The 27,486-nt window shown below is 39.1% G+C and overlaps 2 protein-coding genes across 3 annotated transcripts in view; both read right to left on the reverse strand.

Moving 5' to 3' along the window:
- ezrb (ezrin b) overlaps positions 1-20,149 on the reverse strand; it is a 29,158-nt gene extending 9,009 nt beyond the window's left edge. The window contains exons 1-7 of one of the 2 annotated variants that reach the window (XM_067481291.1): positions 20,016-20,149; positions 18,095-18,211; positions 12,182-12,265; positions 5,544-5,639; positions 3,142-3,416; positions 2,158-2,241; positions 1,866-2,012 (exon numbers count right to left, since the gene is read on the reverse strand). In XM_067481291.1, coding sequence (XP_067337392.1) covers positions 1,866-2,012; positions 2,158-2,241; positions 3,142-3,416; positions 5,544-5,639; positions 12,182-12,265; positions 18,095-18,106 — 698 coding nt within the window. In that variant the 5' untranslated portion in view covers positions 18,107-18,211; positions 20,016-20,149. Of the gene's footprint in view, positions 1-1,865; positions 2,013-2,157; positions 2,242-3,141; positions 3,417-5,543; positions 5,640-12,181; positions 12,266-18,094; positions 18,212-19,449; positions 19,525-20,015 lie in introns of those variants that run through there. The other variant, XM_067481290.1, reaches the window with a different exon arrangement.
- Positions 20,150-21,550: 1,401 nt separating this feature from the next.
- On the reverse strand, positions 21,551-27,369 carry rsph3 (radial spoke head 3). Its single transcript, XM_067481293.1, has 8 exons — positions 27,170-27,369; positions 26,621-26,702; positions 26,394-26,535; positions 26,167-26,312; positions 24,894-25,097; positions 23,707-23,869; positions 23,463-23,549; positions 21,551-22,028 (listed from the first exon to the last, which is right to left on the reverse strand). Exons 1-8 carry the CDS (start codon positions 27,277-27,279, stop codon positions 21,952-21,954), a joined length of 1,011 nt encoding a protein of 336 aa, XP_067337394.1. The 5' UTR covers positions 27,280-27,369; the 3' UTR covers positions 21,551-21,951.
- Positions 27,370-27,486: the final 117 nt, after the last annotated feature.

The following is a 27,486-nucleotide window of genomic DNA, read 5'->3' on the forward strand; positions in this document are numbered from 1 at the left end:
AGCCGATAGTTTTGCAATCTTGACAGGCAGCCATCCACAGAGTAGCGAAACTCCCCTGTGAAACCGATTGCCTAAACTGGAATGTAACTCAATTCCTGACACATACTTATGGAATTGATAAGGAAATGCTATCTCCGCTATTGAATATTTCTCTCAGAGTTTTGTGGTTGATAGAGCTGTGCTTTATCAATGGACATGTGTTAGTAGAAATTACTATTTGATGCTTTGTAGTGATTACAGAGAACAGCAAAGGTTAGTGTTGTACAGGAATAAATGAATGGGAGAATATTAGTATTTATTAGTGGAACCCGTGTGTCAAAATACATTTTTTTTAACAAGTGTTCCAGTCTTGCTAAACACCACAGTGAAAACAATTGCGCAATGTTAATTAAACACTTGAAGATGTGAATCTGAACTCGAAATGACTGCACTGTGGTTGTGTGTTACAGTATGGTTGCTTAGAAGTAAAACTTGGCCCAACGAAAACCTTTAGAAACTCTGTCACATAAATGAGCGGTGCTGGGGTTAGCAGACCGGCAGGGCGTAAGGAGTTAAAGCAGCACAAGACTGTGCCTCGACGAAGCTTTGGTTGCTCTGGGCCAGCTGCCCTCATTGCTGAGACAGTGCTGTAGGTTAGCCTCACATTCTTGAGTGCCGCACAGCTTGAAAAACCAGTCGGCGTAGCCATGGCTACAGCAGAAGGGACTGCGGAGGAGAGGCATTTCTTTGCTGATCCCAGGGAGCACATACAGAGACAAGGACCCAAGGACGGAAGGTTTTACAAACAGTAGATGAACTGAAACACAATGTCTGCTATCCACATTAAATTAAAAAGAAAATCTTGTGCTAACATAACAAAAAATATCTTCTAGTAAAGTTAAATTAGAGGCCACATAGTCATATGAGTCACTAAACTTTGTCATTATCCTGCCAGCAGCCAGAGGCATTCATTTCTTCCAACAGGCAGACAGACCGTGCTGTTTACAATAAACACTAGAAAGAGAACCGAGTACAACCTGGTAATGGACAACACAACTCAGCCAGAGTACAGCTGCTGTGATTCCCAGCACAGGGTCAGTGACTGAAAGGCAACTCACCTGAGACAAAGTGCTCCTTTAACCCAATGTGCTTCACTCCAGTAACCCAACACACGAGGCCACCAGCCTCAGGAGATCTCAGAACTCATTTCACCAAATAGAGGGTGATTCTCTCCCAGGCTGCCCTGGCCTATGAATAATCCCCACTAAATGCTAGATGGAGACACCCTGCCAGATCGCAGTGTAGCGTGTGCTTCAGGAAATTTGTGGTTTTTGTCGTTTAGCAGCGTGTAAAGTAGTAATTGCACCAATATAAATAGTGATACCAGAGTGCCTTATATATGCCTTATATATCCTACAACAGACAATGACACACAGCCGGCAGTGGTCCTCGCTCTTCCTGACCACGTGCCAAAGCGCCCATGGGCAAGACATTGAACCCCCATCTGAGCCCATCTCCAGCTCCAGGCTAAAAGACAGTGACACACTCAGTTGCATTCAAGCACTACAAGTAGCAGAAAACCTCCACTAACGTCACTGCAAAACATGCAAGTTATTTTTAAAAAAAAGCAACGAGCTGAGTCTATATATACACATTTAAGTTTGGAGATACTCGTCCCAGTCTGTATCCTATGGGCTTTCATTGTTAATACTGTCATTTCGTTTGCTGAGAAACAGGAACAGTGATTAAGTACAGACATGTATCTAGTCCAGCCAGTTTATCTGTGTCACAGGGCTGCAGCTAGCAACATGCAGACAAGCAAAGCCAGAACAGACACTAACAGCAGGGCTGTGAACTTCCAGGGTCTGTCAAAAGACACTGCTTACTTGTCCTCTTTCTCATAAATGTTGAGTCCCAAGGCATCCACTCCCAGCCACAGCTCTGTTCCCTTCTTATTCTTGATATCAAAGTAGTTTACTCCATACATTTCCAAATCCTGGGCAATCTTCAGGTACTCCAGCATAGCATCCTCCCTGCAAGAATGAGCACAACTCAGATCAGATCATCAAAGGACTAATTTCTGCTAACACAGCAGTATTAAAGAATGTTTTGATAGCATATAAAATATAGCAGTTAAGGTGCATAAACATAGTGAGTGTCATTATGTAACACACTCACTTCAACATCCCATGGTGCTCTTCGTGCCACACCTGGATTCTCTCCTCCCACTGTTCTTTGGATAACTTGTGCTGCTCCTGGACTCTACAGAAAGAAGGTAAACATCAGCTATACCACCATGCAGAAATGACGGACAAACATGCAGACCTGATAGATTTGGTTTCAATGCATTCAGCAAATTTATGTGCTCAATTTCTATTAACTTTGTTTTGGAACAGTGGTACTTTCCCTGGGGTGAATTTTCCCCCGTCAACACTAGGTTGGTATTTTGGTAATTTGCCATACAGCGCAGTGGGAGAATGAGCACAATAGGGAGTGTGCTACTCACAGTTGAGCTGTGTGTGAAGAGATCTGTTGTGCCTGTTTTACTGATACATTTTTAACCGAGCTGACACATCAAACGTTTAGGGGAAAAGAAGTTCTTAAGTTTTATTGTGGCAATAATATCAGCAAAGAATAAAGAAGAATACAGTTGGCACAGCATCATGATGTACAAAGGGTGTCTCTTTTAGCTGCTGTCCTGTTTATTCAGTCTCCTGAAACACAAACTTCTCTTCTTCTATGTATGTATGTATGTATGTATGTATGTATGTATGTATGTATGTATGTATGTATGTATGTATGTATGTATGTATGTATGTATGTATTCTTTGAAAGATCTTTAAAGGATTTTTGGGGGAACTTAATACAATGACAAAGATGTCGGAGCAGATGGTTCTGAACACAAAAGAAGTTATTTTTATTTTTGACTTGTTGTCATGTAAAAAATTGTGATTTTAACGTGACACATCCTCCTCTTTTGTTTATTTAGCTTCCAGGGTGCGTAGAGCAGTTACTCACTGTTCAAATGTCTGTAAATATTCAATTATCACCTAATGCAACAACATTATTTTCTGTTTGTGCCAAACACTTTGGCTTTACTTTACATCTTAACATGTTAATACATAAGCAACCCCCTCCCCCCACAAAAAAAGCACATCTCACCTGCGTGGCAGCAGTTGCTCAGACAACAGGTATCCAGGTCGGTGGATTTCTTTGCTGTAATCTCCAAACTTGGCCTGAACAGCGTAAGAGGCCAGCAGCACAGCTGTTTCTGGTGGACAGTAGACCTCATCACTTAAGATGGTCTCTTTCACCTGTAGGAAGAAGAGCTTCTGGGTGATCTCCTGGATCAATTCCTCTGACACATCCTCTGGGAAGAACTTTGCCCGGAACTTAAACTGAAGTGGGTTCTCCTTCTTCACGTCCTGGGATGAAACCTAAAATACAGTTAGGCAACGTTAAATATCAAATGAACTCTTCCACATCTTCCTATGCACTTAAATCTATATACTGTATATGTATATATATTAAAATAAAACTTCCTTTCTGCTCTTTCTCGTACTTGCATCTCGTGAAATGTGAACACTCTTCTGATAGGACTTTGCTTTGTTGTCTCCTTGACTTAGATTTTTGCTGCCTTGTACCTCACTTGTAAGTCGCTTTGGATAAAAGCATCTGCTAAATGACTAAATGTAAATGTGAAATGAGCATTAAAAATAAAATTGTATATTGAGGTTTTAACCAAGATGCTTTCTTGCCAAGACTTAGATCTGAAGATCAATAAGTCTCTCTTTCTGTTCAGTAAATATATAGCTGCAGCCTGTTGAACATTAGCTTAGAGGCTGGAACATTGAGTACATGGAAACAAATTAAACTGAATGAAACGTAAGTGTCTGGCTACCAAACCTACTACAGTTAAAGATGCTGAGCATCGTATAATGTTATTACTAATAAAAAGTAAAACATTGTTTTAAAGGCATTTTCTCTATAGACTTGTGTTTTGTGTTGTTGGCTTCAGAACAAGAAGAAAGAAGAAAATAAATGGGTGGCTGTCAACACTTTATGCAGTAGGAAGCTCTGTCTTCAAAGTCTGCAGTTAAAATGTTGCCTTCTCATTTGTGGAAATACAGTTTACATAATCCCCTTCTACTCTGCGTTTACACAATTTGCCTCCTATTTTTAAAACAGGAACTGAGCGGTGTTGATGGAGAGAATGGGGTGGCCATGGCCGGGAATATTCCAGTTTGAGCTTGGCATTGTGCTAATGAGCTGCAGCGCAGTGTCAGCACGCAGTTTAATGCTGATGACTGTGGCAGGCACAACCTTGTCCCTCTGTGTGACACTTGTTTAGAATTATAAAATGCAAAAGGGCAAGTTTTTAGGATTCCATAAATAGCATGGTTTCCTGCAATTGTTTCAGTCAGTAGAAAACACAGACAGTCTGAAACTTATCACCTTGTCACTATGTTAGTCTGTGGTTTTCCAGTCATGTATCACACCAATAACATTATTATTTAAAATCAAAAGCTACAAATTGCTGCACTGTTTTAGATCACATGCTCATCTTCCTTGTAAAAACCTTGGGTTTTATCACCCACAATGCAATTCAAACACTAGTCTGTGTTTCTGGTGTGTTATGCCTGTAGATGCTATAGCTTTACATACTTCTTATAACTAGAGAAGAAGAGCGAGCTCACCCCTCAGATTCTTTTCAGTTTTTAAACCTGTAGTATTCAGACCTAACTAGACCAATCATGTTTCTCCCCACAATTTATCAGACTCTGCCTAGCTCTCCTAACCTTTTCCCCCACATTTGTAGTACTCTTGCTAAAGGGAGTGTTAGAAAAAATATAAATTGTGATACCCAAAACATAGTTGTGAATATCTGGAGTCCAGCTTATTTGTGGGTATCACTTCTTTTGTGTGAGGGATTTGTGAAACAAACTGAATAGTTTAGATTATGAATAACTCAAAGTCCAGGAAAGTTTTATTTACTAGAGGAAAACACAGGAGCAGTTATAGTTCATAAAGAGTTCACGCTCCTGTCAAACAATACAGCTCCAGCTGATTACATGCAGTGCACAGAGAGAAAACAGAGCGGGCTTCGATATGAACTGCCATGTCAGAAAACAACAACACAGCATGTGATTGTGCACTTACTGCAATATGGTGGCTGCTGATTGAAAGTCAATGCACTGATTGTTTCATCCCTTCCAGAGAACGCATGCTGTTTCTATTCCAATACTGGGAAAGGTATTGCAAAGCTGGGCAGTTGCCACGTACTTTAAACACGGAAAGAAATGGCCTTCTAATAACGGAATTTAATATCTAACAATTGAAATACTTACATAAGTCCTTCAAACTCATAAGTGTATACTGTTATGTAAGTGTTGAATAACTAGTATAAAAAAAGTTTCTTAACAGTTTCCACAATAATAAATCATTCATTAATGCAAATATTTCATCTCCAACCTTAATGCGCTCAAAACTTACATAACATAAAAGATAGGATGATCATTATGAGATAAAGTCTAGCTTTAAGTATATTTTAAGCTGGACTTTACCTTTTTGTCCAGTTTTAACCAAGTGTAGTAGCCTTTGCCATCCATATACTGAAGCCCGAAGTACCAGATCTCACGTAAGCCAATGGTTTTTACCACCTGTATAAAGAAAGAAGAAAGTTAAAAAGAAACAAAAGTATTATTTCTGAACAATCAATTAATGTTTGGTGTTTATAAAAGGTAGTGGCTTACAATATCTTATTTTGTCTAATCAAAAATCCAAAACTGAAAAGGTATTTTCTGTGATTTACTATGCTCTTTGACTAAAACAGGAAGCAAATCCTCATATTTAAGAAGCTGTAACTTGAGACCTTTTTCACAGTACCTGCTTGAATAATGACTGAAATGACTAAGCCACTAGAAAAACTAGTTGCTGTATTTTCTTTTTCTATCAACGTTATTTACACTCGGACAGAAACTAGACCTAAATACCAGCTTAACGCAGTACCTGTATACATGTTTAAGTTAAAAGAAGTCATGCAGCATTCAGTCTTTATCTTTGTAAGTAGAAAAGCTTCTGTAGTAGTCTACAGAAAAAAAAAAACAAATCACACCTCAAAAATCAGTAAGGTGGTTTTCATATAAATGTAAATGAATCACTGATGGTTTTCTTCAATCAGGAGTCATAAAATGGCATTTTAAGGCTTTTCAGATGCCGGCAAGACCTGAAGAATCTAACCTTCAGGTGACATACTTAGGTACCAGGCTAATCTGGAGGACAGCCCTCATAGTGTTACACATTCCTACGCCTGAGTATAAACTTGGCAAGGTAATGATACAAAACTCAACTACTGCCAGGACTAACAAATGTACACTACATGTGTTTAATGTCCAGAACAACGCAGCTAATAAATGATATTTAAAGTTTTAAACAGAGAAGTATTCCCACTGACGGTTAAGTTGTTACTGAGACTCAATCTTCCTAATTTTCAGTATAGATATACTGACTGGAAAAGTTGGTTATATTATTATAAATCAATCTACAGACAATTGATCAAGTTTTTAATTCTTTGGTAATTATGTTGCTAAAATATTAACATTATTTAATAGTAATATAAACGTAATTTCCCCCCCCCCCCTTTTTTTCCCCTGCCCATTAATCTCGCTGCTACTGTATGTTAGATGGAAGGTTTTAAAGTTTGAACCTTATAAGGATTATACAGAAAGGAGCAAACATATTTCAAACATAAATAAAACTTTACATTTCCGGTAATTTAACAGTAATGATCAGACTATTTAGTAAGACTTTGTTAAATTAATGATGCATTTTAATTGACTGATTTACTATACCACAGCACACAAGAGCATGATGCAGGCTGCTCTTAAACCGAGTCGCCCCATTATTTCAACACTGAGGAGGAGCATTACTGTACAATGAGGGCAAGCTGCATGACTAACATTCTATGTCTCTGACTCCAGGAACAGGCCTTCAAGGCCCATCACTTTCTGGCAAAACTGCAAAAGCTAGAACTCCTCCTCATTTATAACGTCTTAAAAAGGCACACTATGAAGCCAGTTTCAAATTCATGTGCACTGGAAACATTTGGAAGGAGCCTCAGATCAGCATTTTGAATTTTTTTTTTCAACCAAATTTGGACTGTGAAGTCAGAAAGTGAAAACCCAGTAATGAATCTGGAAAAATCACTTGTACCGTAGGAGGAGCTGCTGTTTTTTCACTGGTTTCAGAGAAAAACCTCAACGACCAGAGGGTCTTTATGGTCTTTTGAGAGACAGCAATTTTCCGACAGCGCTGCACGTAGGAACCTTTATTTTTTGTGTGTGTCTGTAGTTGTAGAATCAGTCCTCAGCCGTTTTCAAATGCATCACTGCCAATTTCACCCAGTCACCAGGACTGTATTGCACTTTGTGGGCATCATTTAGAGTAAAAACAACAAGCAAGAAAGGGAGCTGAAATTAGAGAGCACTTCAGGCTGCATCTCACCTGTAATGAAACTTATAGGGCATCTGAAAACAATCAGCCCTTTGACTGTGGTTTTCGCTCTGGGGTCTGCAGAGTGAGAGTTAGAGAAACAGAGTGGGCTACCAAACAGATTCCTAAATGAACCACTGTTTTTCTCAGGGGATAAGAGACTTGATATGACACTGGCACTGTCAGAGACGTAACCATTTTACTGGGCAAGCTTACCAGCCTTTTAACAACATCGTACTTCACATGGCAAATACCTAAACTACAGTAGCTTTAAAAACCTGAACACCTACTGGCAAATGACACCGAAAATAATATAGTTCATTAGAGGAGAATTAAATCAGTAAACGGACATCACAGCAGGGGAGTCTGGCAGGCTGCCATTGCTTTAGGGGGGTGGTCATTTGCTCCAATCTATGTCAAGAACTAAACCTAAATCAAGAGACAAAATGTAAGACTTTTGATTTACTCTTAAAGGGGCCATATTATGCATAATTGTGGTTTCATATTTTTATTCTTGGGCTCTATTGAAATAATTTTCCATTATTCACAATCCCTAAAACTGCTTATGTTTTGTTTAATGGGCCTTCAAATAGTACCTCTTCTGCCCTTCTGTGTAAAACCGTTTGTTTTACCTCCTGTCTCTTTAAGGCTTCAGCCTCTGTTCTGATTGGCCAGCTTGTGGACGCCTGCCAGCGGGCTAGCTTGGAGTGCCTTCCACAAGGCTTTCTAGTCTCTCGACAGAGAGATTTAGATTATGTGTGATTTTTTTCGGAAGTTACAACATTAAAATATGGAAAAGCATAATAGAACCTCTTTAAGGAACCTGAATTTAAACATTTTATAAACTTTGTAGGATCTGCAGATACCCTAAAGATCATTTATGATCATTTACAAAATATCTTTGTCCAGCTTTGCAAGAAATAAAAACAAATATAAGAACTGTAAAGCAAACTCCCTGAAAGCATCTTTTTATAAACTAGTATATGTAGTACAAAAAGTCTGCTTCATTTTGGCAATGATTACAAAACTTTAAACTCAGTGAAACATTTACAGTCAGGATGACAAAGTTAATTCTTTACGGACTTGCTTTATGTTGAAGAAGCAAACATTGCAGCATGACAGAGGAAGATTTATCATGACTTATGTCTGCAGCCTCATCTTATACTAACATGTCGGTGAGAGAAAAAAGTTTCTTGTCCGGCTTTTTTGGGGACGCAAGCCCTGTGGCAGGAGAGAAGAAGGCTACTGGGCTGAAACAGCATTAGTCTGAAAATCAGGAGGGATAAACTCTGCCAGGCCTTAAACGGGGATAAAAGATTGTGTTTAGAGGTGGGAAGCTGTAGATGGAGGGCAGTGGCTACTGGACCAAAGAAAACGAGTCTTCTTAGCCATCATAAGCATTAGGGCTGCACGCTATTGAAAAAACTGACATTGCAACATTTCTTACCTTGCAATAAATATTGCCATATGAAAAAAAATACAAATTAATCTCCAAAAGATAACAAATATTTTGGGAAAAAAATAATCATGTTAGTGCTGCAAATGCACGTTTCCCTGCATTATCTTTGTCCTCCTCTTCTGTCTCCTCCTCACTTCATTCATTCCTAAACCGCCTTAAATATAAAACACCACGTCTCTCAAACAGCACAGTGTGGATACAGGCCTAATCAAATTAGAGAGTCACAAAATCAACGGCTAAAACACTGTGTAAAAGTCCTAACTGTTAACTTCCACTAAAATTTGGAAGTAACCATGTTTCTCCTCTCTTGTTTTTTCACGTAGCACGAGAGGGAGGTGAATTAATAGTTGCTCCTTATGCAGTGAGTGCAGGCAGATTTGTCTTTCAGTCATGAAAAAATAAAATTGTATTCCTTTTGTATCGAGCATTAAGAATATCACTCTTACTGCATGTGACTATTGTGCGGATCTCAAGAATGATTCTGAAACAAGAAATCATGCCCTAATGAGTATGATGACTCTGCTGACTTGAAACAGCTTTACAGACTTTTTTTTAATGCTTTTTTAAATTTTTTTTATTTGACCTGTGGCTTGGAAATCTAGGTGAACTAGTTTCATATTTTGCTCTGTGCACCTATGAGCCAGATAAGTCGGACTTGAGATCAGTCTAATAAATTTAAAATAGGTAAACACGGTATAAACCATGTCCACGTGTCCAGGTAATTACTATCAATCGTCCTCCTGGTTTTAACTACTCCAAAAATTTCTTTAGGAATTGTAGCTCAAAATGAAAAACTTTTAGACTGAAAATAGTAAACACACAGAGGACAAATATTAGTACATCTACTGAAAACCATGATAGCTCAGAAACAAGCAGCAGCACAGTCATATGAAAGTTAAAACTGTACACGGGTGTGCAGGGGAGTGGCAAGTGTTCGTCTTTAAAAGCAGCATTACAGAGACCAAGGCTATGATCAGCACTGACCACACCAGGCCTCACACTCACCCTCAGAGTGAGCTCACTGCTGTTACTCAGCATTTCCACAGAACCTGTCTAACACACTGAGACTGTGTCTGTTCAGCTGATTATTGCTCAGGCACCAGTAATAAAAAAATAAATCAGGCTACTGACAAAGTTTAGGGACACAACCCCTCTAGCTAACTTTCAGCAGAATTACCCTCCAGCTGCTTGGACAAAGTTAGAAGCTTCATAGACAGATTCCCATCCTCAAATTAGTGAATGTGCTAAAACAAATCACTGCACTCTCTCTGACACTATCAAAGGGAGTGAGTGATATCCTGTGGCACACCTCACTTAGAGGCAATTTAGCAAGCAGGCCAGGAAATGTACCAGCACCTATAAATAGATGCCAAAGGGAATAGCTATTCCTACCAATATCTCACAATATATCCTAATAACTTAATAATAATTGTTACGGTATGCTTAGCATGATTGTGTTCCATCCCGTTTAGAGTACAATTTTCTTCACACTGCTTTTGACATGAAGGGTGAATCCCCTGACATGACGCCTCAAGACACACTCTAGCTACACTTGCTACTGAAAAAACGAGTTAGACAGGAAGTGGCTAAAACAATGTCTTTCCTCCCATGGTGCTGTCATTTGGCCTCAAAGGAGCTAATGACACGTAATCTACATTTAGATTTTAGGTAATGAGCTTCATAACAGCATTGTTTATCGAGAAGGAAACTGCTAGTAAGAAGAAAAATTCTCATTTTACTATATTACATTTGACTTGTGGGAACAAAAAATTATTAATAAAATACTTGCTCCATACATTGCTACACATGCATAGTATAGCAAACATTCACTTACAAATTTAAAGAGTCAAGTGAGTGAAGAAAGAGTGAGTAACAATATGAGGTCAACTGGCTATTTATGAAAAGTGTCTTTTTTTAATTATTAGACATGTTTTTAAGAAAACCATATATAATTAGCTATATGAGGAAATGTGAGTGAGTTCCTGAAATGACACAATAGAGACAAGAGGTTAAATGAACAAAAACATGGCAGCATTTAATAAATAACTAATAGATTAGCTTAAGTTAAAACAAAGTGTCTTGAATAGAGACCTACAACTATTCCTGTATCATGGCCTTCACTCTGCAGCTTCCTCACACAGTTCATTCATGACTTAAACAAATTAAAAGTTCTACTATGCCATCAATTGTTAGTTTTGTAAATTCGTTCAGTTGTATTTGTTCTTTTAAGTTACATTAAGGTGTCAAATCCTACACAGGAAATGGCAGCTATAGTCCCTGACCCTCACCGACAAGACAGACACTGATAAAGACGACTGAGGCCAAAAGCTCCCGTAATCTCATCTGTAGGAGATAACTTGTCAGACCTGGACGTAATGAATGGAAAGAGCTTTGGAGGGATGATAATGAGAACAGACACTTTCTCCTAACACAGATCTTTCTCTGTGACGTCAATCCAGTGAAGTGACAGGCAGATGAAGGTCGGTGCAGTTTGTAGACCAGTTTGTAGTGGCAGCAGCAAAGTATAACTGGGCTTAAAACACAGATCTGAGCTAATTTATTGAAAGACAAAGATGTTTTTATGAAACACCTACATTATTCTACAAAGCTCGGCAGAGCAAAAAGGCATGTCTCCAGTAATACAAAAAGACCAGCAGCGTCTGCCACTGTCTCTCATCAGCTTAACTGTGGAGTGAATTGATGAGGATTTAATTTTCCAGCAAGTCATACTAGAAGCACAGTTTAGTACTCGTATTAGTACTCTGTGTTGGCAATTACTCAAATGTAAGTACTTGTACTCAGTCACATCAGCTTACCCCCAATACCTTTAAACACACTTTAACTCACTGCAACTCCCATAAAAGGGTAATTTGCTATTGTTTCCACTCATGTTTTCTTATGGATTGCACTAAATATGTTCATTTGTGAGCAGATATTATTGCATTTGCATCATACTATGAAAGCTGTTTCCGCATGTTTCCACTCTGTAAGCTAAGCTATCAGGTTCCTCATTCTTTTCATCTAAGATATCCCAAATTGTCAAACTATCTCTCTCACTCTACTGTACAAATGAAATCTTAAGTGTGTCTTGTATATGTATGTCTATTTATTACTGATCATCTCTACGACAATGGTTTCAGACCAATGATCAGTACCAACTCATTCTCACAACCCTTTTAGGGTCAATTTAAAAACATAGTTATTGGCTGTCGTTAATGTCGGAGGGCAGTACAAAACCTATATCCACTGTACCTGGTCAAAAAGCTGCTTGCCAGTGGTGCTGGGCTGGATGGCAAACTCCAGCTCAGCGTCCATGGTGGTGACACGAACATTGACCTTTGGAAAAACAGAAGAAAACATGATTTTAAGAGCTGAGTCAAAGCAACAGACAGGTTCTCACAGGTAGGATTAAGACATGGTAAAGCATAGCAAACTACTGCAGACCACTGCTCTGTGTGTGTGTGTGTGTGTGTGTGTGTCTTTGGTATGGGATATATTTACACAGTACACATGGGGCTCTGTGTTTATCTATGCTTTCTCAGAGACAAACGGGCTGATTGAAGGAAATTCTGCAAAATCTTTGCCTTTTTAATTTTGACAAGAAGCAACTGATCTAAATGTTTAATTAAAGAAAGGAAATAATTCATTATGCATATGAACAACATCTGACACAACTTTCAACAGCTAACAAGAGCCACCATTCACTTTGTTCTGAATGAGTAAACTAAAGGGAGGACTGAGGTAAGGCAGCTGATACAGTCACTAATTCCCATTCGCAGAAAGAAGGCATGTCTTTGAGTTCTGTGGTTAATAATTGATCAGAATGACCTGCAGACACAAAAAGAGGTGGCCCATCTAACTGAAACCCGCTAAGGGCAGAGTATTTAATGTCCACTCACACCCTAATGATTAATGCGAAATATCAAAACTATTACAAATAGCATGACTGGTGCAATTCACAGAATAATAAGAACTGACGTCAACTGTGTATTATAATGGGGAGAAACAATGTTCTGTATTGCAGGTTTGATCAGTAATCAGCAAATGCCACAAAGGCCACTCGACAATGCACAAATGTTTACAATAGCTGCTTTGAGGCAAGGCACACACTGATTCTCCTTTCTGTGGGTATAATGTCAAATGGCTCTGGTATTTGTGGGGGTTATAACAAGACACAAACCCTCTGACTATTGACTGAAAATATTAATAACCAGTGAAAATGATACAAAGAGGTCAGTAGACATGGAGTCAGGAAAGCCCGCCAAACAGAAGCCTCCAGTGACATCTTTCAACTCCGGCCTATTGTGAAGTGAGCTGAGCCTCAGCGGTGAACAAATTCAATGACGCCCACTGGTAAAGGGCTGTCTGGGCCGAAACAGTGACTAGTGTGGTGAGTCAGAGCTCCATTGATTCCTATGAAACTACACGGGCTGGGCAGCTAACTGACATACAGTGCTTAAATCCTGCAGAGAAGGCAAATCCAATCATAGCACAGGGTAAAAGGTGCCTCACCCCTGTGCTGTACAGGATGCTGTAAGAACACAGTAGTCTAGACAGTGGATATTCAGGGATGCCCTATGCTTTTCACCCATGTGTCTCTACTCCTGTTACGTTAGCAGAGTAGACTCACATAATCTGTGCACAGCAAACTTGCTTTATCAAAAAAACATTTAAAAAATCTGATCCTCTAAGCATATGTAGCGTTGCTGCAGTGCCACATGCACATATAATTTAAAACTTCAGCTGTCAATGGTCCAACAGAACAACCTACACCAGCACGGGCAGGAGGGGAAACTCTGCGTTTACTTTACCCAGCAAAACAAAGCTATCCTTTCAGCTTTAGCCTGCTACTAGCCTCAACAGTCGATCACCAGATTGCCAAAAACCCACACTACAAAATTGCATCCGATGATCAGAAACACACCTAATAAATAATGTATTTAGACTTAGACTTTAGATTTATCCCCGTTTAAAACAGATTCTGTGAATTGGCATTAGAAGATTTGGGACGCTTCTCTCAACAGTCTTTATTTAAAGCAGAAAGAGACAGAGGATCTAGAAAAACACCCCATAACCAGCACAAAATGGAATATGTGAACGTTTCAAGTAGACGACCCAACAGAAACCACAAAATGAGTGATATCTGATCTGAAAGCAAAGTTCTCCAACGGTAACTCACAATAAACTGAGGCCATTCACAGTGGTAAAGAAAACATGACACATATGCTAAAAATATACTGGGCAAGGACCTAGAGTTACACAATGAGCAACTTTAGTGAGAGGAAAATACAGCTGTTCACATTAACCATATGAAAACCAGCTTCACAATCATTAACATAATAATTGTGATATCGATTTCATATTTAACCTGCTGAAATGACATAAAGCATACACATTTTCACACTCACTTGGGGGAAAGATTAGGTAACCAAGAGACAACAACAAGCAACACAAGCTCCATGGAAACGATACAGAGTACTGAAGAACAAACGTGTACTTAATGTAGTAAGTGCGTGTGATCAATAGTGTACTGAATGTGTTTGTTGATACATAATAAAACACATTTTAAGGAACATTTTACTCTAGAAATATTTTGGAAATGTTCTTATTCATTTCCATGCTCAGTGTTAATAATTTGGCAATGATACATTTTTGTGGGGATTAGACCAATGTTGGAAATGTTCATTTGTGAGCTGGTCAGGTTCAATTAGCAGCTTCAGTTCAATTACTAAATCTAAAACATAGACAAAAGCCCATAATTAAGAAAAACATACAATACTGAAAATACTCTTTTGTCCTGAATAAATCCTCTATGGGCAAAAAATATCTGGTTCTATTCTGTCAATTAACAATCAAGACATACTCCAGGAATTCCAAATATTTCCCCAGTTCCCATCTATAACCTTATAATACAGGGCTCTTCTCCCTGTCTTGTATGACGGCGAACTGAATGTCTTTCTTTCAGCCTTTTCAGTGGAGGTTAAGGAGCTGCTCTGGCTCAAGTTAAAGAAATGAGGAGGTCGTCACCTTAGGTATTTAACTGTGAATAGGTTGTTCGTCATGGGGATTCCACTGAAAATGGTCACAGTAAATGTCAAGGTTAGAGGTGCAGTTTGTCTTTCTTTAAGGCAAAATTAAACCTGCAGAATGACAGTTGAAGGACCATTTTGGGATTTGTGAATCTGGATAGACGGGTGTTCCAGACGTTTCTGAATTATCAATTATTTAAAAAGGAACAAACACTAACAAAGGGACTGGACATGAAAAGGAAACACCCATCCATGTTAACTGTGGCTACGCCTTGTATGGTTTGTGTAATGGGGTTGTTACCACAAGGAAACAGGATTCTGGGAGAACCAAGGAGCTCTATCATGTACTTCTGACAATGTGTCATTCAGATAAGTGAAACATGATTCACAGACGCACCACGACAGGGGTGTTCAGTACTCCTCAAGTCTGCTCCAACCTACTTTGAAGCTGGGCATCCTCTATATTAAAATTATTTCTCTTTTCATAACACACATTGTTAGAATGTTTGACATTGTGCCAAGTTTCGAAAGTGTAATAAATTCAGAGTGAATATGCTCCGTGCCAGGTGCTGTAACATTGAATGCAGGTTAGCTTTTATCCTCTTTAATCTTTCTGTTTCAGAGATCAAAGTTATTTTTACCAATATGCGATGTAACTTTGTATTTACTTTAATGACAGGTCAGAGACTTTTGATGTGACAACCTTGGAATGATTCAGATTGGCTTGTTGCAAATGCTGGTTAACACTCAACAATGGAATGAAATGCTTATAGACAAGGAGGAACTGTTGCACCCCCAATGTTGCACCCCCATACCATCTGAGATGCAGCCTATTGAACGGTCTGCTGATAACAAGCTTGATGGTCCCTCCCCTCTTTAGTCCACAGGACATGGCTTCCATGATTTCCAAAAAAGATTTTCAAATTCTGAATCATCTGACCACAGAACAGTTTTCCATTTTGCCTCAGGCCATTTTAAATGAGCTTTGGCTCAGATAGCACTGCTGTGTTTCTGGATCGTGTTCACATATGGCTTCTTCTTTGCGTGACACGACTTTAACTAACATTTGTGGATTGCACAGTGAACTGTGTTCACAGACAGTGATTTCTGGAAGTGTTCCTGAGCCCATGCTGTGATGTCCAGTAGAGAATCACACCTGTATTTAATGCGGAGAGCCTGAAGATCATGTGGATCCAGTTTTGACCTTCGGCCTTGTCCCTTGCTCACAGAGATGATTCTGATTCCCAACTTTTTTTGAACTAGGGTTGTATTTTTATATTTCGTCTACTAATTATTTAAAATAGAAATGTTTAATACATTTACTGGTTTAACCTTCAGAAATGTTTTACGTTTTGCAAATGACTGAATTAATCATTGTGTTTTAAGACTGTTGGGGGAAAAAAAATAAAGGCATTACTGTAGGACTTGAAGAAATTCTGACTTGAATGTAAATGGTAAAATGTTAAATGGCCACTTATATGGCGCTTTTATCCAAAGCGCTTTACAATGTTGATGTCCATTCACCCATTCACACACACACTCATATACTGATGTGGTGGCTGCCATGCAAGGTGCTCACCTGACCCACTGGGGTTCAGTGTCTTGCCCAAGGACACTTCGACATGTAGCCAGGACCGGGGATTGACTCTCTGACCCTGTGGTCTTACTAACTGAGCAACAGCCAAAAGTTTTAACAAAAACTGATAATAAATGAACAGATCATTAAATTCATAAGGAGAATAGCAATAATGTTGCTTACAGCCCTACGGTACACCTGTCATGCCTTGCCGTAGCTATGGGCACCATTTCTTGACATATCACAATCACCTACATCACCTCACATATGTAATTTATTTCTGGGTGCGCGCCTTCACTCTTCGGACTTGTAATCTAATTTCACACCAAAGTGTTTAAACCAAAATATGAACCCTTATTTACATCCTACCAGTGCTGAAACTGAAACTTGTCATATGCAGGATTAATTTGAGGTTATGGTGCTTTGATGTACAAATAGCATCAAGGGATCAAGTTCATTAAAACAGACTTAGCGTCCCATTGATATTTCTCATGCCATGTTGTAAAGGCAGGCCCAGTCCGGAGGCCACATATTGTTTACAGTCAGTAAACTAGACAATAAAAAAGTCTGACAATATCGCCCAAAGACACTGTTTTGTGGCAACAGGAGTGCTGCTATCAGACAGTGATGGCGTCACTTCCACGGCGACGCTCATGACAACTCCGGGGCTATTCTAAACAAAATGACAACACACTTTATGACTGTGGCTTTAGTCACCATCATCTAAATACACTGCTCTGTTTAACTTGTCTCTCCCATGACCTGAGCAGGATTTTAGCAGCTAGGGTCTACAGAGTATGAAAACAATGTAATTATGTTTAAGTCCAATAATTTCCAATAATGTTTTTCTTCATTCAGAAAATATATGTACCTGAACAGCACAGCAAATGATTTGGAAGACGTGGCTCCTATACTATGCCTACACTATGAACACATTATTATAATGAAAGTCAAATAAAAGCAGCATTAAAATTATCATCCCTAGCTATGGAGCAATGTGGATGATGTTAACCCCCAGGGATTTAGGATAAGCGTGGGATTTCGGGGGACTTCCACTTTGACACAGACTCTTTGTTGAGATTCTTAGGATTTATTGGAGATGTTATAAAAACCTGACATGTTATGTCTAAATTAACCTGGCATGTCAAATGTTTCGCAGCTATCCCTGGATTTAGAAGTTGAGCATCACTTTTACCAAGTGCAATCAATCACTGCCAACATGTGATGCGTGAGGTTAGCATCAGCTAAAGTTACACCATAAAGAGCTAAACATAAATCTGCACCCACACCTCTACAAATCAATTTAAAGCAAAGTCTATTCTAACCTTTAGTCACTTATAACATTTTAAACTAAATATATATTTAGTCTAACTCACTGTTAAGTGGGCTATACTTAATTAAGTTAGGTTAATGTAGGAAAGTCAAACGCCCACTTTAATAGAAAATCCTAATGCATTAAGATGTTTATTCATCCGTTAGCCTGTGATGTTTCGGGTAACTTCCAGCAGCGATTCAACAAGCCATAACTGAAAATATCAATAAACCTCAGGAGCTACTCACCGCTTTGGGCATTTTTCTGTCCTTTTCCTGGCTCTTATGCGAGGAACTGTGGAATAAAACTGTTTTCCCGAACAAAAGCCCCGCTGCTCCGTGTGCCTCAGTTGTCACTGCGCCTTCCTGATCAGAGAGAAAGAAGAGAAACGAGTTTCAGCCACTTGTGCGTTACTTAAACCGGGCCGAGAGCTGGCTCGGCACTCCTGCAAGCGACCGTCACGATCATCAGGATGAATCACCGCTACGACAAGCGAGCAGCAGCTAGCTGGCACAACACCGGAAGTTAAGCTGGCTGCCATTCACAATAAGAGCGTAAGTCTGCCTCAATTCTCAATTCTGGTTAGTTTTCCACAGTTTCCATTTCACACTTACAAAGATCACAAGTTTTGGTTACTTACTTAACCAAAAGTAGCTTGTGAGAAGACAACGTTAATGATGGGACAATCAACTACGGCTACCCAATAACAAATGCCTAAGGGAGCTTTCAAGCTCACAACTTATTGAAAAAAAAATCTATTTGTGTTAAAGGAGAAAACAGTTTGAAAGTGGCAATTTCCCTTGTGTGTGTAAGCATACAGTATATTAAGTATATGTGTGGATACATGTTTGCCTTTCACTGTAGCCTACAGTCTATATAATACGCAATGTATTTGTTAGTCTTTTTTATCCTTATTTATTTTGCTTTGTATGTTTGATAAATATTCAAAACAGGCAATAAAACAATGTTAAAGACACTTTTACCTCAGGCATCTCGAATTGTAGCAAATTCCAGCCATGATGCTTCACATATTCAAAACATTCAAAACATATTCAAAACATTCTGAAAAATAAATTTACTTTTTTTCTTTTAATATCAAAAATTTCTAGTACCCAAGTAACCTTTAATTAAGGACCGGCCTATAGGCTGTAATATACTATAACAACTACTTAGTAAGGAATCACGATATCTGTGGCACAGTACAGACCACTTTCTTCATTAGTCGTCTGTGGTTTATGCTGAGATGCCTATAAAACATGTAGATTATTTATTAAACAAAGGGTTAGAATATGAGTTAAAACCCAAAAGACATTAAATACCATCAAGCAACTATTTTTCCACTTTTCGTGAAGATTAACAGCCGGTGTTCCTGAATAAGAGTTTTATTCTGAATCGCCACCGGAAACCCTGCACTTTTGAACTACCTTGACACTGTTGAATCATCCAGGCACCCGAGCAGGTTAAATATGGTACTCACCGTGCCTCACCCACCAACAATGATAAAGTTTTAGTCTCCACCCTGCTCGGTTTCAGCCTTTTACTTTGACGCCTTAAGTTTGCTGACAAATCCACACCCCACTTTAGATTAACAGAAGTCACTTACACACTTTTCTTTATTTGTGTCGCCCAAGTCGCTTTGAGAACCATAGAAACAATGTTGCATTAGACAAACAGTTCTTTGACGTGCTTTGCCTCAGTCAATGTGTAACTTTTCCTTCCATTTTCAGTTTGTTACAGTGTGAGAAAATACACTGAAGAGGGGGTTATATTCTGGGTATATTTTTCCTCCATGTAATCAATGGATTTAACGGGTACACACCCACAGCGACAGGGAACTGATTCAAGCCAAGCAAACGAGAAATTCCACCTTTTCGCTTTGAGCAACACTGAGAACAACGATTTCACAATAAAACAAATCGTAAAAGATTCCAGGGTCTTTAGGTCAGGCGGAAATAATGTTGCCCTTTGTGCCGGAGCTTCATCTGTCCCGCTTTCAGTCACATCCTCACTGTAATCCCACTGACACCTGTTGTGAGATTTACCTCCTTTGTGCAGACCGGCAAAAAGTGCGCAAAAATGTCTTTTTTTTTTTTTGGTTTTTATGCACAGTTTGCAACCCGTTGTGATTTAGGCTTCAAGTCAGTACAACGGGCTTAAGTTAAGTCTTACCGGAGCTGATGTGGTTTGGAGATGAGATGGGGAATATCCGAAGCTCCCAGCCGCAGACTTCCACTCCCTCTGTTCAGCCCGACGCAATATGGCGCTCAACCATCCCACTGTGGAGCCCGGGGGGGTTAATGTCCCTGCTGTCAAGGCACGAGGGTTCCCTACCCCGGGATCCGGGGACCTGTCGGGGATTGTGACGGGCTTCCCCTCAAAAACAACACAGTTTCGTTATTGAGAAAAGGGGCTTTGTAACTCAGGTTGGTATTTCCCTACCTGCTGTAAAACCGTTTGGGGACTATTTATGCACTCTTCAAAATCAAAGTCAGCCTTGCATTGAGTTTTATTTGGGGCTCGTTGGGACTGTAAATGTTGCATCATCTCAACCTTACAAGATAGATGTATATGGACCCACAAAGTGGCCAAAATCTAATTTCCCCCATCGAAATCACCCATTTATTTCTAACAAACTATGTTCAGTTGGCTATTTCTCGCTGTGCCATCTTTGTGGCCCACTTCAGCTACATTGCCTAAACTAACTGGCCACTCATTTATGTAAAGCACATAGTGTGAGATTACTGCATTCACTGTATGATTAGCTGAACATTTAAACCTCATCCCTCAGCTGTCACCTGTCCTCCTGACCTCCTGAGCACAGTTGCATCACAGCAGAAACATTTTTTTTTTGTTGTTGCTCAGTACTACACCGCCGGGGAGGTGCGCGTTATTCGCCCTGCACTGAACAGAGGAAGCGATGCCAAGTGAGGGGGGAGGAGTCATAGGTGATATGACCAATGAGGTGACGGGATTAAAATAGAGCCGTATATATCGGAGGTTAGACCTACTTCTCACCATAATACGAAACCAAACAACGATGTGCTTGGCCGAGCTCCTACGGTGTACTAACACAACGTGTTGCATAAATTGCTGTTGAGCTCATTGATAATAAAAATAAAATGTTTAAAACACGTTGGAGATCGGACAAACCTAACTATTGAGCTAAACAAATACCAAAGTAAGATGCTTGTATGATAAATGACCTTCTTTGGTGGTAAGGGACTGTCTAGAATGCAAAACCTCTTAAATTTGCTTGTTAGGGATGATGAACCTGAATAAACTGTTTGCTGAATGGTTTCAGATGCAAATAGATAGAAGTCACAGGGAGCTATTTTGAATAGTCCTCTGGATGTTTAAAGTTCCATAAAACCTGTTGTTCAACTACTCTTTGAGTAATATCGTTTTTTAAGAAGAAAATGTTATTGTTGGGGTTTCTGTGGTTAGTGTTTTAAACAAAGTAACGTGAAAAGATTAAAAAGATTTTGCAATAACTAAAACATATCTCAATTAAAAAGGGTACTGTTTTTGTAGGAATGGCTCAAGACAATAATCATGGCCATAACTCATACTATGACTGTAATCTGTTCCACCATGACCATAAAATATTCACCAACTAATGAATGAATTTCCAGAGCCTCTAAAAAAGTTGACAGTGTAGAATATGAGATGAAATCCTGAAGCTAAGTGCATTAAGACTCAGCCAGTCAGGGTAACTAATTTAGTAGCTATTAACAAAAGCAACTGCTTCAAAAAAACCGTTGAGAACAACTTTCATGGAAAATCTACACAGCCTCATACTGCATAAACATATTTTTGCTAACATACCTAAAGTATTACAAAGATGCGCAAAAACTAAAACAAATCTCACATTGTATTTTCTACTGAGCACAGAGTAACCTAAATCATACAGTATCGGTATAAACTATGTCCCTAGTTGTATCAGCGTCACTGCCAAGACTCACCTTGAGCTAAACACACACTCACACTGGTGTTGTATTACAGAATACTCAACTCGTGCTCAATGAGCTGGCAAAAAAATATATTTTTGAGAATCCATGCATGCCCTTAAATCAAGATCTTTTTTCAGACTTTACAGACTAAATCTCTATTTGTCAAATTTCCGCGGTGTCTCCAGCTCCTTGAACCGCTCCAGCCTCTTCTGGGTAATTTCATGGATGATATCTGAAACAGACACAATGAAGACACTGCAGTCACATTCACCTTTGCATACAAATCTGTCTGTTTGATATTAAGGACCTCTGCATGTTTACAGATAAAAAACACTAGATGGCACTCAAACAATATGACTTGATGTCCCCATAAGACTATGACAAATTATGAAAATACCTTGTAGCAGTGAAGTACAATAACATAAGCCTGTTGAATACTGTTCATTAAAAGAAGGTTATATTTACAAAGATTTGTTTTTTTGAAGACAATCTATAGAAGATACACATGGATTTGCTTAATTTTCAAACATTTATAGTTTAAATCAAGAATCGGATGTCTAGATTTTGCCATCACACAACTTTTGTTGTCCTCCAGTACTATTTTTGGGTATTTTGGTGTAAAATTTAGTATATAGTAACTAAAAGCACTGGATTCATCTCCTGCTATACAGAGTGAGTGCAAGTGTTCCTAAATTCACAAGCATAATTTACATTTACATTTTTATACACTTTTATCCAAAGCAATTACAATTGAGGTCCAAAGTTAGCTGTGGAAGAGTTCATCATCAACAACATTTTAAATATTGGGAGTGACACTGCTGACCATGCAGAACTTGGCAGCTCAGCCCACCATTGTGGGACCAATGAGCTGAAGAGCTTTGCTTGGGATCTTTTGCTATAGGGTGACGGGACCACCACATGCCATTTGTTAGCAGAGTGTGCGTATGTGCCATCTGTATAGCAAAGATAGGAAAAGCTGTGTAAGCAGATTATAGAGCCCAGAGATGTGGTACAGATGGAGTAAGGAAAAGGAATAAAACTGGGCAATGTGGCACAATGGTGACACAAGGTGACTGCTGTGAAAGATGTATTAATGGTTTGTGGAGTAGCTGGGAATATTTTGGGTGTAGTTGCTTGTTGGAGAGTATAGGGATGGGATCCAGAAAACAGGTCGTAGGAGGTTTAGGAGAAGGAGCTTTTTCCTTGGTCAGAGTGAAAATCGAGAAGAATGATGCGCTGTCTGATGATGGATGTCTCCATCTGGTGGGGAGGACTGTGAACTAATGGCTGCCTTGTTAGTGATGAAACTGACACAGTTATCAGCGGTGAAAGAGGTGGATAGGGAAGGTGGAATGGGAAACAAATGTGTAGGTGCAGAACAACTTCCTGGTATCAGTGGATTTGCTGACTTTGTCCTGGTATTATTAAGTTTTGTCTTGGTGACGTGGTGAGAAAAAGCTGCCAGCAGGCTCTGCAATTCAGCTTCACTTCATCTCAGCAGTTCTGAGTGTGCTGTGTTGTTCGTGGATCAGATCAGTGAGATAAGGATTTAAATTTGAGGCATGGTCAGTAACAAGTAACAAGTAAGCTAGGAATAAGGGAAGGTCAACAGAGAAAGACAGTGAGCTGAATGAAGAAAGTATCTGATTATTCTGTATCTACTTACTGTCCAGCAGTTCTCTTGTTGCATATCTCTTCTCCAAATTGTTGGTCACTTCAGCCATTAGCCATGGGAAGAAATTTGACTCAATATCTGGAAATTAGTATCAAAAATATAATAAAAGGTCAACATTTATAACTGTATTGAGGCACGTAATATCTGTATGTAGTGCAGTGATGCCCTCATGTTTCAGAAAGGGGTATCTGAGTTTAAAGTGTGCAGGAAAGCAAAGTAGCAAGAAAACGCTGACCTTTCTCTACAGGGTCAAAGAAGTAGCCGTGACATCTTAGTGAGGTGAAGACTGCAGGTAGAAGGTTGGCCAAGTACTGCTGGGTGTATGCCCTGGCAGCAATCTTCTCTGCGATCTCTTTTTCTTCCTTCAGTGCCTCCTTCTGCTGGGCAATTCTACGTTCCTAACGTAAGAAAAATGTTTGAAATATGACACAACTGCAATGCCTAACATACATTTTTCACACCTTTTATATTTGATGGTTCCTTCATTAGGAAAATGTCAGTTGCACGCAGAAACAAAAGTATTTAATGACTCTGGCAACTGTATCTTGCTCAAAAAATAAATAAATAAATAAAATAAAATGATAAGATGCTTCCAGGAAACGCAGAGTAAAAACACCACAGCAACAAGCACTTAGAAACACAGATAGCGACAGGATTTTAAAAGTGATAAATTTTATGGATTATATTATTGATAGCATTATTACAAAAAAAAGTGCTACTGATGTAGCTGGTTGGTAAAACAACCAAATCATGGTTTCAAATTCAGTTTGTCAGCAACAGTACATTTAAGCTAAAATCTAAAAAAAATATACTTATAAATTGGTAAAAAAGGTTGAATGGTCCGCACATTTATACACCTCGTATATATACACCTCAGGTAAACTTAAAGTTTAGCATCTTGCTCGATGACACTCTGACACGCACACACACACACACACACACACACACACACACACACAAAAGACAAGAGGTGGAGCTGCATTTCCGTTGGCAGTGACGAGGATGGACAGAATTATGTATTGATTAGATTTGATTGATGACACTGTCTCCATAGCAACATAAGCAAACAAGCCTAACAATTGTTATCAGTCATACATGGTTAAATTCTGACCAGTGGGATCCTTATCCAACACAGCCCCAAACCATTAAGTAGAGCACAGCACAAACACATAAACACAGTTCCAAATGTCTAAATCCTTGTGACTTGTTTAGAGCTCAAATAGAATACAGAAGCAAACGGAACAAAATGGCAATACAGTCTGATAATCAGATAAGGTTTTCAAAATCTGCACTCTGAACGTTTTGCCCGATCTTGGCTGCATGCTCCGTATCATTTGGGATCTACTGTTTTCCCTGTTTTTTCAGCGTTGGGACACCTGCTCCTCTACAGTAACATAAAAGGATATTTTACATTTCACATACTTTCTCCTGAATGTGGCGTTTCTCCTGTTCTTGAATCCGCTGAACCTCTGCCAGCTCATTATTTCGGAGCTCTTCGAAAGCCCTCTGCTGGGCCCTCAGGCAGGCCAGCTCTTCTTCCTCCATCACTTCCAGCAGAGATTGCTCTATTGTCTTGCCCACCAGGACCTCCAACACTGGCTGCACCTCCCTGTTAAAGTCAAACAACTGCAGAGGATGCAGGTAGTGAGTGGTATTATGTAGTGGAATTTAGATAAATATATATCAAATATGGAACGACTCCAATTTGACACAGGTTTAGTTTGTGTTTCATAAAATATGGTCATACAAATAAAGGTTTACATATTCATGGTCCATTCGCATAACATTAAGTTTGCTAGCAACTTAAGTACAACCCAAATTAGAAAAAAATTGGCATGACATACCTCTTCTTTATTCACAATAGAACTTAAACAACATATCAGATGTTTAAATTGAGACATTTCATCACTATTTCATGAAAAGTATTAGCTCATTTTGAATTTGATGGCAGCAACTCATCTCAAAAAAAGTGATGTTTAGACGGTGATGTTTACCATTGTTTAGCATCCCCTCTTCTTTTAATAATGTCTGAAAACATCTGGGAAGTGAGGAGACCAGTTGCTGGAGTGTTAGGAGGGGAATGTTGTCCCATTCTTGTCTGATGCAGGATTCTAGCTGCTCAACAGTCGTCAATGTTTTATGTTGCACCAAATGTTTTCTGTTGGTGAAAGGTCTGGACTGCAGGCAGGTAAGTTCAGCAGTTCATTGGTGAACCTCTGCTCATCTCTACATTCGAGAGGCTCTGCCACTCTGAAATGCTCCTCTTATACCCAGTCAAGTTGCTGACATGTTGCCAGTTAATCTAATTAGTTATCAAATGCTTCTCTATTTGTTTTTGATTTGCGGCAATTACTTTTCCACCCTTTTGTTGCCCCTGTTCCTTTTTTTTTTTTTTGAGATGTGTTGCTTTTCTCAGTTTCAATATCTGATATTTTGCTTATTGCTCATTGTGAATAAAATATGGGTTGATGAGATTTCCAAATCACTGCTTTCTGTTTTTATTTACGTTTTCACATCTTCCCAACTTTTTTGGAATTGGGTTTGTACATCCTAAAGCTACTAGGTCACATAGGAGATATTTTCACAAGCTGCGAACTGCTGGAATTCCCTTTAAATCATGTCTAAACCAGACGTAATAATTTGTTTTATCCCTCTGTGCAGTCAGAAATATGTCACTGAATCCTGTGTAGATTACCTCGCCCTCCTCTATCTGTGTTTCCACATCTTTGCCAGATTTGGCAGGTATGAAGAGCGGAGTTGCTGGTCTGTCCAGGAAAGCATCAGTCTGGCATTCAATATCTGTAGCAACTACAACATCACTCAATTCTTCGAGGTACAGCTCTGAAAAGAAAAGACAGAATATTAAAAATATTTCTGGTTTCCAAAAGCATAGCTTTGAAGTCTTGAATGAAAATGCGTTACCTGTTTGTACATCAATGTGTTTTCTGCCCTGCAGGGCCTCAGGGGTCTTGGGTCTAAAATGGTCTTTGGCATGTTTTCGAGCAATTGCTCTCCTCCTGAGCTCCTGCTGTCTTTGTAGCTCAGCTGTCTCTGACTGAGCTGTCTGTCAATGGTGGGTGATGATGTACATTTTTAAGATAGTCAAATAAAAGGCAAACCTATCAGTGATAAAGCTGGTTCATACTCACAGTTGGTATAATGTGTTGAGCATAAGTGTTTCCTCTGACAACACGACGGTCAAACATAATGTTTCCATAATTACTGTGCGTCCTTTCAAGGCAAAACACAGCGCAGTCATGTGGTCAGAAATGCTTTCTAAGTACTGGTATGACAGGATAATATACCTAATGGCAGTACATCGTATTTATGAGTGGATTTTTTTTTTTTTTTTTTTTTATTCATTGATGTTTTTAAATTCATAATCTGATGTTTGCCTCTCAAATGTTATCCTGTATACTAGTAATTTAAGTAGCCGACTAAGTTTAAAAAATGAAAGTGTTCAATTAAATGTCAAGTATGTCAGAAGTATATTTCAGCACTGTACTTTAGTAAGCACACTTAGGATGTCAAGCGGTTTCAACATCAAAATCAAAACTGTATTCTCAGAAAGACACATAAAGATATTCACAATCACAATCGTTTTAGGAAAAATTATACTGTATGTAGATAACAAGTGATTTTACTCCGCCGTCATTGAAGCACCTTTAGCACAATATCAACACTAGCAGCAAACATACTGTTCAGACGGAGGTTCTCTGTATTTGGAACGGTTCTCAACAGGTCTGGGGCGGCTTGAGAAGGTGTAAGTTCCGTTCGGATCTCTCTGGCTGTAAGAAACAAAAGCCATTTGTCAGAAACTATAGGGGAACGAACAGTAGTTAACGCTAATGTTTGGTAACGATAACAGCACGACCAAGTGGACGGAAGCGAAACGCCATAGCAACCATCTCCAGGAAGTGTATTATAATGGCGCTAACGTCACTTCATTTATAAAAAGGCGCTTTATTTTTTACTACATTCGCTACTATTACAACTGGTTTCGCTGCCATTGATG

This window comes from Channa argus, chromosome 17, assembly GCF_033026475.1.
Source record: "Channa argus isolate prfri chromosome 17, Channa argus male v1.0, whole genome shotgun sequence".
NCBI lineage: Eukaryota > Metazoa > Chordata > Actinopteri > Anabantiformes > Channidae > Channa > Channa argus.